This window comes from Ochotona princeps, chromosome 3 (genome assembly GCF_030435755.1).
Source record: "Ochotona princeps isolate mOchPri1 chromosome 3, mOchPri1.hap1, whole genome shotgun sequence".
Classification (NCBI taxonomy): Eukaryota; Metazoa; Chordata; class Mammalia; order Lagomorpha; family Ochotonidae; genus Ochotona; species Ochotona princeps.
In genome coordinates, this window is record NC_080834.1 from 118,083,417 (window position 1) to 118,099,241 (window position 15,825).

Below are 15,825 nucleotides of genomic sequence, written 5' to 3' on the forward strand. Positions count from 1 at the left end.
TTTACTCCCCAAATGCCCAAGGCTGGGATAGGAATGAGTGTTAGGAGCTGAATATACTGTCACACATAGATGTGTCCCACATGGGCGAGATTCACCGAACCTTGAGAACAGGAGCCAGCGCTGCCACCTCCCGGAATTTACAATAGCAGGAAGCTTGGATGAAGAACACAGTGAGTTCCAAGCACAAACTTCCAAATATAGGACAAAGGCATCTTAAACGCCAGGAAACACACCCTTCATAAAACTGGAAGCTCGGGCCCGGCGGCGTGGCCTAGCGGCTAAAGTCCTCTCCTTGAACACGCCGGGATCCCATATGGGCGCCAGTTCTAATCCCGGCAGCTCCACTTCCCATCCAGCTCCTTGCTTGTGGCCTGGGAAAGCAGTCGAGGATGGCCCAAGGCATGGGACCCTGCACCCACGTGGGAGATGTGGAAAGAGGTTCCTGGTTTCCAGCTTCGTATCAGCGCGCACCGGCCCGTTGCAGCTCACTTGGGGAGTGAAACATCGGATGGAAGATCTTCCTCTCTGTCTCTCCTCCTCTCTGTATATCCGGCTTTCCAATAATAATAAATCTTTAAAAAAAAAAAAAAAAACTTTAAGCTCTACTCAGGGGCTCCTGTTCACCTCAGCTTGCTCTGAGACTTTAATAAAAAGTCACACACACTTCCTGCCCTGGTGCTCATTCAATACTTTTTGTTGACTTTGTGAATTCATCACACTGACCAAGTTTGTCATGATGAATATCTATCTTGACATTCATCTGTGATTATACTGATGTGCATTCTCTAGAAAAACTCAAGGGAAACAAGAAACATTTGAAATTTCATTATTTGATATAGATACGTATTTCAAAAATTCCATAGAGTAATCATGGCATAAAAAGTCATCGCAGAGATTTGAAACAATGCTTATAGCAAGGTAAAGCTACCTCTTCATTCCGCTTTTCCCACCAACATTCTGAAGGGTCCTCACACACATTTGGTGATTGTTCATAGAGGACAAAATAGTATGACTGTTACTGATATTTTTTAGTAATTCAAAAGTTTATTGCTTAAAAAGCAAATGTCTGCCTTGAAATATAAACAACATTTTAAGATTAATCTTAAAATATTTTAGTTATGACAAGACTTGGTTTTCACTCAATTATAACAGTTATGACTATTTCTTGATAATTCTTTAAAACCCATTTTCTAGACAGTCTACCAAACAATGGTATATTCAGTCCAGTTGAATCCATTGGAATTAAATACAAAAGGATAAAAAATGCAATGTTTTATTTCAAGAACTCTCTATTATAACTCTATTTTTTCATCAGACCCTCTTTTCATTTATTTTGAATTATTTGTTTGGGAAGCATGTTCTACCCCTTGGAAGAAAATGAGTGACAAAAATTTTAGAAATAAGAATGACTGTGTTTACATGGGGCCAAGCGACAAAGCTGGACTCACCCTGCAGATTTCCTATCACCTCTAAAGAGCAGGAACTAGTGAGTTTTCACACTGGGTGATTGCTTAATAACCTCAAAACTTTATGTGCCACACTTAGAGTAGCCTAACATTGCTAAAGAGAACAAATGCAGGATACACATTTCTAGGACCAGTTGCTCAATGCCACGAGCATTATTTATTTTATAGCTTCCATATACATACATTCTGTTTTGACTCTCTCTACCCTTCTCCAGGGATGTTAGTCAACTGTTAGTCAACTGTTTCATAGATACAAGTATAGACCTGATTATACATTTATTCTAACTGCTGTTGTGGGTGGGCCCTTCTATTTAAAATGACCCCTATTAATTGTCTGTCCATCTTTCTGCATTGTATATTGGAACATTTTCTGCAAACTTTCCCATCTTGTTTCATTTCTTTAAAATTTTTATTCATAAGTTAAATATTATATATATATTATATATTAAATATATATATAATATATATATTATATATTTATATATATTTATATGTATATATTTATTTATATATATTTATATATATTTATATTTATATAAATATATATATATATATATATATTATTTATATATATATTATTTATAAATACATATATTTATATATTATTTTATATTTTTATATATATATATATATATATATATATATATATATATATATATATATATATATATATATATATTAGCAAATATTAGCATGGCTCAATTTGCTGGTTTCCAAACTGTTTTCCTTTCAGATAACTCTCAGGAGATGATTCACTCATTATTGAATAATTGCATAGAATACAACAAGATGGGCTGTTATATCAAATCTTTTAGCAATGCCAGCTGCCTCTTGAAATGGTAGCTTGAAACTAGTATGGTGGATCGAGGAGAGAGAGAGAGTTCAACACAGGGTAGTCATCCTTTCTGTGTACTAAGGTATTAGCTTTTAGAGAAATGGTATACAAATTCTGGCAGCATCTTTGATGGACATTTGCTTAATTACCCACGCCTGGGTCAGAGCTAGGAATTTTCGGACAGTAGTGCATAACAAATTTATGTTTAAATCAAATAGCAGTGAGCTAACTTTTGTGAGTGTATTTCTTACACCCGCACTAGTAGGATAGGCATTGATAACCATGTTTAGCAGATGAGGAATTTGGAGTTTCAGTGCCTTGCTAACAAGTGTTAGAGGTGGAGGAACTTCCTGTCTGCTTTGAGTCCTCTTTCCTGCATTATCCGGAATTTGTAGTTGGGAACACAATATGTGTTGCACTTGGTCTCTCCACCATGAAATGCAGCTGTCTTAACTGACTTTTTAAAGGCTAGGTTAAATGATCATCCCCACCACGTCACTTTTCAGAGCTGGGTATCCTGCTGACTATGAAATGGCATCATTTTCATTTCCCTAGTAACAGGTGATATTGAAACCCATGTTCTCTTTGTCTGTTTTTATCTTCTTTGGATAGAAATCTGTTCAAATTCTTCACTATTTTTTTTTTTGTATCAGCAACATATAAAAATTCTTACCACTCACATCAGATCTGGATATCACCTTTATGATGTGTTTCCTGAATTTTCTTCTTAATTTGAAATAGTAGAAAACACGTAATTTAGCCCAATCTAATGACTAAGTGACAATTGTATTTTATTACATTTCATATCATGATTTGACTCAGCTTTGTTTCATAAGTTTTCTCTTTTATATATTTGTAAGCACCATGTGTAATGATTATAAAAGATTTTGTATAGTAACAATTTTTTTTCTTATTTAATCCATTCGATCACCTGAGTCTAACACATCAAAAAGTAACTTTGCCCTTCTGCACCAAACCTACCTAAATTTGGATTAGCTCATCAACAATCTATTATCTATCATGTATCACTGATTGTGTAACTTGACCTCAAGGCTCCTTGAATTCCTCATCTTTAAGACATAAGAAAGAGGAAAGTTTCACAGGGGGTTGTTTCCAAGGTGACTAGCCCTTCATGAAGCACTTGGGAGTAACTCCTGGTATATAAAATTTTCCTGAATGCTTTCTTTATTATTTGGGGCTTTTTAGATTATGTATGATTTTTCTGTAAATGATGATGTGATACACGCATGCATTTCTGACTGTTTCAACAAATTTCTGTTAAAAATGGGCATGTCCACTTCATTTGTTACATTTGACCTAAATCTTACTTGATTTGGGAGCAGGTTCTCTGATACATCCAATTAAACTGCTGCCTGCTGTGTCAGCATCCCACATGGGTGTCATTTTGAGTCTTGGCTTCTCTGCTTTCTATCTGTTCACTGCTAATGCACCTTGAAAAACAGCACCCTGATGAAGCTCCTGGCTTCAAACTGGCTCTGCCCCTGCTGATGCGACCACAAGGAGAATGAACTTGTGGATTCACTTTCTCTCTGTCCCCACCCCTATAATCTTTAAAAATATTTATTAACATTTTTGATGTTTGTATTCCTACCAAATATACTTTCCTCCTGTTTTTGTTATAGAACTTTTAAACATGCACTGCAGCTCACATTACTTGGTTTCCACAATTACCAACTTGTGACCAATGTCATGGCCTCCCTAGTCACATCCTGTGCTTCTCCTTTGTTATTTTGAAGCGGTTTCCATATATAATGTCACTAATCTAGAACTATTACACCATGAATTGCTAACAGTTATGAACTCATTAAAAACACATCTCCACAGGATCATTATCAAGTAATTAGGTAATAATAAGAATATAATGATATATTTAACATTACAAAATATTCAATCAATGATCAAATTTCTACTTATTTCATTTATCTTTAAATTGATTTTTCATAAGTTAATTACAAATTCACTAATCTGATATTAACTACCAGCCTACTTATTATCAAGGACTGGGCTTTATAACCACTCTCATTCTCATCTAATTCCAAAACTATTATTAAGGCTAAATACTACTGGCTTAAAGCCCCATGTGTTTTGTGCTTTTAGATTGTGCCCTATAAAACTTGAATACCTGCAAAGATTGAACTTAGCTCCGCTGATATTGGATAAGTAGACTGAGCAGAGTTCCAGGAGAGCTGAGGTGAGCAGAGCAACATTTTCCCCAGCTAGTCGGGTTCTCTCCTCAGGTCACACTGGTTCCTAGTCCCCTCAGGGTCCACACTTCAAGGACCAATCACTGCTGAGTTCTCATCTCAGGATTCCCCAGGTTGTTCTGGGCCTCAGTGACATCAGATGCCAGGAACCATTGGGACTTGGGAAGTTGAATTGGATTTCTTTCTTGAATCTTTAGGGCAAGAGCCTTATAAAAACCAGTTAACAAGAGAAAAAGAGTGAGTCATACAGATATGCATGGGGTGTCATGTGGTTGAAAAGTCTCTCAAACTTGTGGCTTAGGGTGTGGCCTTAAAGCATATTTCACCAAGGAAAATGAAGTGAAATTTGAAGTAGGGACTTGGTGGTAGCAGCACTGGCATGGTCTCCTACAGTTGGCATGAGGTCCAGAGGTAGGCTGGAATCTATGCTGCACTTTGACATTAATATGGCAGATGGCATGAGAAGTATGTACAGAGACATTGCATGAATTGTACTTCCTGCTAAGTGAATTTTGGTCTAGTTGTTGATGCCCTGTGGTAGCAGCTGAGTGCCACCTGTAGATCTGTGCTGTAGAGATTGTTTCTCAAGAGAATGCTGTTTGTGCAAATCTTTGCGGCTTTCTCTCACTGAATATCAATGCTTAGACATCTAAAAACATTGAGTTCAGGGGTGAGAATACAGGGCCTTTTTCCCACAAATCCTTTTTGTGCTATTTGCATTGGCTCTTACCGTTTAATCTACCTTTCTTTCTTTCTTTCTTTCTTTCTTTCTTTCTTTCTTTCTTTCTTTCTTTCTTTCTTTCTTTCTTTCTTTCTTTCTGGTTTGGAAGGCAGAGAGAGAGAGAGAGAGAGAGAGAGTGCGAACACTTACATACATTGTTTCACTGCCCAAATGGCCATGATTACTGGAGTTGAGTTGATCCAAAGCCAGGAGCCAGGAGTATTTTCTGGGTTTCCTTCATGAGTACAGGAGCCCCAAGTACCCAGACTATCCTCTACTTCCTTTCCAGCCACATACAAGAATTTGGCTTAGAAGTGGATCAGCTGGGACAGAAACCAGCACTTGTGTGGGATACCAGCACCACAAGCAGAACATTAGCCTACTACACTGCTGTGTCTGCCCTAGTTCTTACCCTTGATTCAATCGCATAGGGAATAATTCTTAGTTCCTCAGCTAGAGTCCACTCATTATCCTCCAGAGACATCAGGAAAACCAACTTCTCAGAGTTATAAATTTGCAAGGAACATGGTGTCAGTAGACCTCCTGTGCACTATGCTGCAAGCAGGGGCAGAACATTGATATTTGGCTGTCATATGGTAGTCATCTTGCCAGTCACACATCTTCAGTGTGTTAACTAAATTTGAATACCAGAAGAAGCTGGCCCCCATTCGGGCTGTGCCACCTGTTCAACCTCTGTAAGGCTCCAGTTTCACATATAATAATAATAATAATAATAATAATAATAATGCTTACCCTTTCAGAAATTCTGTGGGAAATTCCTTGCACAGTATTTGGTTACCCAGGGAACAAAGTAAGCCATTACGTCACTGCTGAGTATGTTTTTACTCTTATACTTCGCAGAGGTTTCTGCTGTTTTTGAGGCTGGGACATCAGTTACTTACACATTTCAAGAACCCTACCCTGTGACCAAGAACTTCAATCTATCATCTTCAGCTCTTTATGCAGACGCAGCGCCATCCAAGGAGAACATTGCACTTAGCTTTATGACAGATCGGGCACCCAGCCTCTTGCTCTTCATTAATTATTCTTCTCAGAACTTCCTGGCCACTCTGCTCTGCAAGAATGGTAAGTGCTAGAGGCCACAAGCCTACTGGGAGTGCCAGGCTGTGCTGGAGGGACCACCGTTGTCCTCCAGGTCTCAGCATCAGTGCAGGTCCCTGTGGGCCCCAGCTGAGAAGCTCATTTTTAGACTTCCAGGCCAAACATTCAGTATCTTTTACCTTGTTGAGTTATAATTGATACTCAGAGCCAGTGTTGATTCTTCTCTGAAATCTCAAATGCATTGACTTAATTCGCCTTCACTCCTTAGCAGTGATTATTTATTATTTGTTGCTACAATCCATCAAATATAGATAAGATCACATGTGCAACTGAATTTCAGGATGCTTGCCACCTAGGTGTAGTCAGCTCTGCTGTAGTCTTCAACACTAAGGGCTGTTAACACACTTAGCCTGAATGCAAGCTACTATATAAATAGGTGTCAGTGGTCTAGGTCTTGAGGGGAAGTAACATGTATGAGTCATAACATTAAAGAATAGGCGACTTTGGAGGTTAATATATATGTATATGAGTTACAGATAACATTTTTGACACTGCTGTTGTGAGCAGCGAGTTTCAAAACTTTGACAAAGCTGTCATACTGTTGTTTTATAAATTAAAAAAATATTTTCTTTCCTTTTATGATAATTCTTACTTGCTGTAAAATTCACAAACAAGATAAATTCAGGGAATTTATTCCCTATTGATAAATAAGTATACTTTATTATGTTTCCAGGGGACTTTTCATTGTTTTTTTTTCTACTTCTCGACCCATGATGGGTTTATTTTCACAGGATTTGAGAAACACTCAAGTTATCAATTTGCAGGGCTTCTAATAGATCATAGTGTCTTGATATTAACTTGTCCCTTATTAATTTAGCGAAAAGGTAAGCATCAGATTTTGGAAATATTGTGGGCAAAATGGAGTATCAGAAAGGAGCAGAACTCTGTTGCTATATGGAATGCTGAGGCTCACGGATAATGACAGCTGTAAGCAAATGGTGGCTACTCGTCCTGGACTAGTTGACTCCATTCCACAAGGGTTGAGACTTGAGAATGGCTAAGGATGCTGTGAAGTCAAATGCTGGCAGAGGGATAGCTGTTCAATCAGGCGTGGAGTGCAGAGACAATAGTGTCCTGGCTGTACAATCTCCAAAACACTGCTGAGACATAGCAGAAAGGAATCCTAGAAGATGCAGTTTAAATGGAACCCTTTATTTCACTATTTGTGCAATGTTATTTAAGTTTTAAAAGATTCATTTATTTTTTTATTGGGAAGGCAGATTTGACAGAGAAGAGACAGAAAATTATTCATCTGTTCATTCCACAAGTTACCACAATGGCTAGAAATGAGATGAATCAGTTGGTAGCAAGGATCCTCCTCTGGGTCTCCTACCTTGGTGAGAGGACACAAGTCTGGGTTATCTTCTGCTGACTTCCCAGGACACAGTCAAGGAGACAAATGGGAAGTGGAGCGGCAGGGACAGAAACTGGCTCACATATGGGATCCCAGTACTTGGGGGAAGATTGACCAACTTAGTCACCACTCTGGGCCCTATTAATTTATTTTAAAGATAATAAACATATTTGAAGGATAGGGTAATAAATAAAGAGGGAAAGATCAAAAGAAAAAGACATCTTTCAGCCCAGGCAAGATGGCTCAATCACTAAATCCTCACCGTGCTAGTGCTGCGATCATAGGGTTGCTGGTACCTGACATGGCTGCTCCATATCTCATTCAGAGTCCTGCTTGTAACCAGGGAAAGCAGTCGTGGATGGTCCAAAGCCTTGGGACTCTGCATTAATGTGGAAGACCTGGAAGAAACTCCTTAGTCCTGGCTTCACGTCAGTTCAACTCCATCTGTTTTGTCCATTTGGGGAGTGAACCAGCAGAATGGAGATGTTTCCGTCTCTCCTCACTGTTAATCTGACTGCCTTTCCAATAAAACTTAACAAACTTATAAAAAAGAAAGAAAAATACATCTTCTATCTAGTGTTTCATTCCCACATGGCCATAAAAGCTGGCATTATGTTGGGTCAAGACTCAGGAACTCCACCTAAGTTTTTTGCATATGTAGCAAGACTCAAACTACTTGAGTAATCTGCTGCTTTCCCATGCACATTATCAGGGAACTAGATTGGAATCGGAGCAAATATTGAAATCTGATTCAAAGCAGCATTGGAATAACGGGCCCCAGCTAGTGCAACCTGTGGCTTAGTAGACAGTGACACAGAATCAGCCCCTGGATGTCTTTTAGTCTTGGGAGAATCTGTGTCATCCTTATGCTATGTTTTCATTTTTCTTGTGCTTCAGCTTGGCTTGCAACTTTGTACAGTATCAAAAACGAAGAATGATCTACAATTCTAATAGTAGGAACCAAACTGAGGAGCCTCTGGATTGGCTCAAACATGGCGTACATTAATGTTAGTGGCCAGTCTGATTTAACGGTTCTTATTCATTCTAAGAGCAAGCCAAAGAGAAGGAAAACATGACAGAAGGGCCAACATTGCGTTTTGGTTCTTGCCAGTCCATTTGGCCTTGAAAAGGCCTGCAAGAAAAAGCTGAAGCATTGTGGGTTATTAGACCTGTTTTTCAGCATAACTTTCTATGATTAAGGTTAAGTTTATGTAACGTTAAGCTTTTGATTAAGTTTGGTTTAAGATTAAGGTTACGCCCATGGCATTAAGTTGTATATCCTGCAATAGTGCTTGCAGCTGTGGAGACAGGTTGAGCACACCATGGCTTGGAATGTTCGAGAAGTCTAATGTGGGCCACCTGGCTGATTCATGACAGAGTAAGGGCCAAATTGGCTCCTGGATATCAATCTATCAGCCTCCCTTCTTAGCTAGTCATCTTATAATAGGGTTGGACTTTGATACTGCGGTTATAGAATTCTAGAATGTTGAGCTTCCTCCAAAGCATTTGTGGTATACAGTTTTACAGGAATATTCGTACATCTCAGGTCATGCATATTGATGATGCACAATAGGAATACCTGTATGTACATATTGAATTCTGTTATACATTTATGAGGGAGCTTTAAAATGTTCTTGGAGAGCCTGGCGTGGAAGTCTAGTGGCTAAAGTCCTCACCTTGCAAGCGCTAGGATCCTGTATGGATGATGGTTCTAACCCTGGCAGACCTGCTTTTCGTCCAGCTTTCACTTTCTGGTTCACTCCTCAAATGGCACGAGCCAGGGTGAAGCCAGAATCCAGGACTCTATGTAGCGCTTGCTTGTGGGAGTAGCAAGCCATATACCTGGGCCATACACCTACAGACATACCTCCTGGCCTGGGTAGTATGAAGCTGGAAGAGAAGTTGGAGCAGTTGGTACTCTAGCCAGGAATGGAAAGGAGGGCTGTGGGATCCTACATATTGGTTTGACCTACTGTGTGTCAACACCAGTACCAGAGGTACTTTTGAGTTTATTTTGAAGTGGTCAAATACATGTGGTGGTGTCAGTACTGTACAGAGAGATCTATGAAGTATTGCTGCATATTTTTACTTTGAGCCTTTGGGACCATTGCACTTTGCATTTTCCCAGTTTAAACAACTCTTCACAGATGTGCTGAAAGTTGAGCAACTGTTGATTTTTCTGAACCAGGATAGTTGCTTTTGACTCCGGAATGAGACTCCATATATATTTTTTATTTTTGTAGGATTGAATTAATTTTATTGGAAAGGCAGAACAGAATTATGGAGAGAGAAGACAAAGATGAAGATGCTCTTCCTGCTGGTTAACTTCGCAAATGGTTGCAGTAGCCAGAGTTGAGCTGATCCAAAATCAGGAGCTAGGATCTTCTTCCACATCTTCCATGTGGGTACAGGGTCTCTAGTCTTTGGGATACCCTCTGCTGTTTTCCCAGACCATAAACATGCAGTTGGCTGGTTGCAGGGATGTGGGAATTTTTGTATTCTTAAACTAAAGGTGAAGATAATGGCATGGGGAAGTGAGTATTTAGCATTTGGACAAGAACTCTAATTGAAGTTTAGGGGTTCAGAAAATAGACCGTATAAATTTTTTCCAAGAGAAATTTTAGATTTATATCCTTTGCGCACTTGACCAGAAAATATGGATGTCTTCAGATGTGAATACATCATCACAGAAAGCCTTTGCTTAGGACTGGCTCAGCTTTCCCTAGTTAGTATCTCTCTGGGTAGCAAGTAGACCCTGGATTATCATTAGTTCTCCTAATTCAGCATTATGGCAGGCGCACATCCACTTAAGTACATGGCTTGATTTCTTGATATTTAGAAACAACAGCTCTGAAAGCCACTCTAGACTCCTTAAGAGGCTCATTGTCAAAGGGGGACTTACAGGTCAAGCTGAGGTGGGTCGGGGGTACAGCTGGCACAGGAGTTAGGCCATTGCCTACTGTGTTTATATCCAACCTGAATCAGAATGCCAGCTTGAGTTTTGGTTTTCCCAAACACTTCTGCCAACACACACCCTGGGAATCAGCAAATGATGACCCAAGTACTTGAGTCCCTGACACTCAAGTGGGAGATTCAGATACAATTCCTGATTCCTAGCTATGGGCTGGTCAAACCTCAGCTGTTGCGATCACGTAGGGAGTGAACCAGCAGGTGGAAAATCTCTCTCTCTCTCTCTGATTCTACTTTCAAAGAAAAAAACTTATAAGTTTTAAGAAAAACTCATATAAAAAAGTCGAGCTCATTCCTGCCATCATCCACATGATACCTTTCTCCATCTCCCATCTTAAAAAAAAAAAGTAGTTCATAAGAGCGAATGTGAAACTACTCTAAAACTTCTTAGCAATGCAGTTAAAAGAAAATGACATTTTGGTGCAAAAATATTTTGAAATTCATAAATATGAAAGATCTTCAAAAACTCAGGAAATGTATATTATGAAAAAGCATGTAGTTCAAAACTATTTTCCACCAAATCAGGTTATTGTCTAATTTCACGTATCTATGAGTTTTTTAAATTGTCCTCGTACTTAAAGTACTGCTGTGGGACACAATACAGCACTCAGTGACATCAACTCTTCGGTGTGACACTGGAGTCTGAAATCGGTGCTGGTGTCTGCCCTTCTCAACGCACTGTGTTGAGGATTGTAGGTGAGCTAGAATCCTTATAACACTGCAAATGATGCACTCCTTTCACCTGCCAGTGCTTCAAACACCCACCTTCCATCTGAGTCTTCTCTGTGACCAAGAAGATGTCATGATGACCTCGTGGAAATTAAACCCAGGTAGATGTGCTATAAAAATCCCAAATGACTTTATGCCAGCTAAGACCCAACCCTGTTTATTTATTCAATTAAGGAACTACTTCCTACCTGAGAAAAAGAAAAGACTGGGCATGATGGGTGAGCCCTCGTTTTCTTTTGGCCACTGTTGGGGTGATGCTGAGTATTGACATTCTCCCATCCCTCAGTAATTCTCAGGTTCACTCATCATGGTATACCACTGGCAGCACCCTCACATGAATGCTTACTCAGTCTGTTATCTTTTAAACGACACTTATTCTGACTTGGACATGTTACTGTGCCACTGCTTAGAATTCTTAGCTCTGTGACATCTAAGTTCTGGATTGGCAGTTCAGATGTCAGGCTCATTTCATTTGTACTGGGGCTACTTCTGTCACAGAACCTCCAGTTTCTCTCTGGTGTTTACCCTAGCTTTCACACAGGCTCTGTGCTTTGTAAGGCATCTCTGTTGACCTCCTGTGACCACCCACAGTTGTTCTGGTCACAGATCTTTCTGAGCACAATATTGGCAAGGTGAGGATGATGGATGATTTGGAAGGAGTGCTACAACTCTCTTGAGGAGTAATTGCTACATATCTTGCTATATTTGGCAAATTATCCTTTGGTGCACACTGAAGCGTGAAAAAATAGCATCAGTGCCCATTCTGAGCTGCTCATTGCAGCGCTAGGTTAGAGTCCAACTCTGACACTAGCCAGCCGTATTTGACAGCCACTGTCAACTGAAATGCTGAAGAGAACATGCACAACAGGGAGTGCTGTTGCCTCATAGCAACTGTTTCAAGAATTATTGATAGGACTCAGTGGAACTCCATGGCTTTGAAACCAACCCCATGTCATAAATGCATGCCTTTACTAAGCATGAGCTGACTGGGCACAATTACTAGCTTTCTCTTTTTAAACTCCAGAATAATGTTTTCCTTACATTATCCGTTTTGCTTGTATTAACAGAAATTTTAAAAAGATAAAAAAGTTCAAGTGTCTGAAAACTTTGGAACCAAATGCTATGTGATGAGTTATTATCATCTACTTTTTAAAACAATAAATTCACTTTACATTTGATGATATTTACACACTTGAGAGGGGTGAATGCCCATGTTGATTATGATAAGCGTGGGAACGGTCGAGGAATAGGGGAAAGTGAAAAGGATAACTGCCTCCATTCTGCTTTTTTCTCCATGTATCCAGGGAAAGTGGACCGCTATCAGCAGTCCAACTGCAACAGTGCCCACGAATGAGGGATGACCACCGGCTGTCATCCCAGTGTCCCCAATGTGGAACAGATTCTGAGGGTACTGCTCAAGTGATTTTGATAGTTCTGAGATTATGTTGATTTCATTGCTTCAAGTCTGAGGTGATCCTTCCAGGCTCCATTGGCTGACATGACCCACCTTAGAATCTCCACTCACCCAGGTATGGGTCAAAGCTTGATTGGCAGAGTTGTCCAATTTGTTCTGTCCTCCATGGTTTAGATGTTCTTTGCAGGCCTCAATGAACTGGTTGTCATGTCCCTGATGAGCATCTGTGCATGCTGTCTACTTCACAGGCCTCTGCAACTGAGGAGACCCAGTTCTGATACATGTAATCTACAGTCAGATCACATATCCTATGATTTTCACTGTGGTTTTAATTCTGAGTCTAGTGGTGTTCCCCAAAGTAATCTGGCCAGGAGTGACCCCAACCTGATTGCTAAGTATTCCAGCCAGTAGAGGATCTGTCTCAGTCCATCACCCACATCAGCCTACACATACACTGGTGGTTGCAATCACCTCGTCAGTTCTGTCCACAACTCCTTCTCTTACACAAACCAATGAATGCTGATGCCCAGTTAACAGTGCCCACCACACACTCAGCCTCATGCACACCAGCAGGAACTACAACATAGTGGGAGGAACACCCAATAACTCCCATTGGACCTATTCCAAGCCCCAGTTCCTGCACATGCTGGTTTGCAGACAACTGGTCCAGTCCATCCCACATTTCATCCAGCTCTTGTATACACCAATGGGTGTTGGAACATGGCTCAGCCTGACCAACCCTATTATCTAACCACACACTCATGCTGATGGGAGCCATCACCTGTCAATCCAGGCCCACACCCAACCCCAGAGCTTATACTCTCTGGATGATTTGACAGTCTAAACCCAGTCCCAGCACCTGCCAGCTGATGCAACAGCAAAGCCCAACCAGCCAGCATTCACTCTGGCTCATGAATGCACCAGTAGATACAGTCAGTTAGCCCAACATGGCTCTCCCTTTAACCTGGATCATATGTAATCCAATGAGTTTTACAGCCTTGCCCAGCCTTGTCTGCCCTAATCCCCATTCTCACTCTCATCAGAGCAAGCAGTGGCCCAGCAAAGGAGCCCCTACAATCCCACTACTGGGCTAGCTCCACTCCCCCAATCTGGGATCTTACCTGCGCTAGCAGGTGCTGCGTTCCGGACTGGAATGGCCTTGCCTCACATTGCATTCGCTAGCGAGTGTTACAGCCTAGCTCAGCCCAATCTCCCCCCAAGTTCCAGGTCATGCGTGTAGGTGCTGCACTCTTTCCCAGTCCAGTCAGCCTGCAGTACCGACTTTATCTTGACCTTGCAACTGTTATACTCAATCAGGTCTGTCCTGTACCCCATCCTGGGTCTCATGTCTGCCAGTAGGAGCTATGAAGTGGACCAGCCTGGCCCACCCCTAAAACTGACCCAAATATATGCCAGTGAGTACTGTAACCTTGCTTGGTCTGTGCTGCTCCCAGCTTCGGTTATTGCATTCACCTGAAGGGATTGTGTACGGATAAATGAGTTCCCCAAGTTCCTCTATCGGATCACCTCTCATTCATAGATCTCTTTCACATTCAGGCAGAGGCTGCTCTGCTGGCAGGTATCAGAAAAGGGTGTGGCCTTATGCTCTTGCAGCATCATGGGCAGCATATCATGTCTACAGATGGAGCTGTCTAGAAAGAAAAGCATATTGTTCCTTTCTGCCCACACTATAGACTCGATTGTTGGATGGAGTCCAACAGTATCCATTTTTGAGTGCAATATTGATGCAATACTGTCTGCATACTGGTCAATGGAACTCCTAATTTTATTTTCTCCCTCATTCCCAGAGTTCTTACAGATAGGCATTCTTTCCTCCATACAGGAGCCGAAAGTTCTCTTCCATAGAACTGAGTAACCTATGGGGAAGGGGATTATGTGTGTTTGTGAGTGTGTGTGAGTGTGTGTGTGTGTGTTCCATCACTGATAAAATAGCTTAACTTTAATTATTTTATTTTAATGTGTATTGCAGTGGTCTGGGAGTTGCAGACCCACATGAGCCTCTGATTATGAAGGAAAGTGTTGGAGTAGTAGTGGGGACAATGAGTGAGAGCCATGTTTCCATTTTCTCTCTCATGTCTATTGAGATGGAGGCAAAGAGGAGATGAAATCTTGTGCCAGCCCTTGCTGTTACATTACAAGAGGAGTTCCCAGTGACAGAGACAATTCTTCAATGTTACTTTGAGATTCTGATATGACAATGTCCTAAGGGAGGTACTTGAGTTTTTGGAAATATTCAAGTTGTTGTCAGCTTAAGCATGCAAGAGGTAAGAAATTATTTTTAAGGCTTAGTGGCTGTCCTTATCTATCAGCACGCCAATATGGTTGCTGTAGAGTCTGGCCTGCCGTGTTTTTCAGCCATCTTCTTTCCATTTTTAATGAGGTACTTAAAGTCATTTTTTGCCTTAGATGAGCTGGCTGTCTTCCCTTTCATGTTTATCTGAGTAAGCTCAACATTTCCACTTGAGGGTCAACAAGTGGTGGCCCAGGCCTGCAACATGTGCTCTGGGATCAGACCACATGCCTATTTGATTTTTCCTGAGGCCAGGGATTGAGCATGGTGGTCTAGCTGGGGAGCTACTTAAGAAGCCTCATCTGGGAAGTCTTCAAACCTTGCTATGCTATGTGTAAACTAGTATAGGTTGAGCTCATTCCACCCCCTGAACCAGCCAATGCACATACAAAAGGGTACAGTTGTCTGGTCAGTCCTGACTTCAGTACTGGCTCTCACATTAACCAGCAGGTGCCAAAGCCTAGCTAAGTCCAGCCTGCACGTAGGCCTGGCCCTCTCTCTCTCTCTCTTTCTGTCACTCTCTCTCTCTCTCTCTCTCACACACACACACACCAGTGGGGGCTGCTTCTTAGTTGGGGTCACCCTGAAGAACTCCTACCTGGTTCATTCTCAGCCCTGACATTTGTGTGTGGTAGCAGATACTGTGGCCTGACCCAATGCACCCTTCCCCACCCACAG

At 41.0% G+C, this 15,825-nt stretch overlaps 1 protein-coding gene across 1 annotated transcript in view; it reads left to right on the plus strand.

The window, feature by feature from the left end:
- LOC131479844 (contactin-associated protein-like 5) overlaps positions 1-15,825 on the plus strand; it is a 556,228-nt gene that overhangs the window by 491,739 nt on the left and 48,664 nt on the right. The window contains exon 19 of the mRNA XM_058661311.1: positions 6,109-6,333. Within this exon, the coding sequence (XP_058517294.1) occupies positions 6,109-6,333 (225 nt within the window). The remainder of the gene's footprint in view (positions 1-6,108; positions 6,334-15,825) is intronic.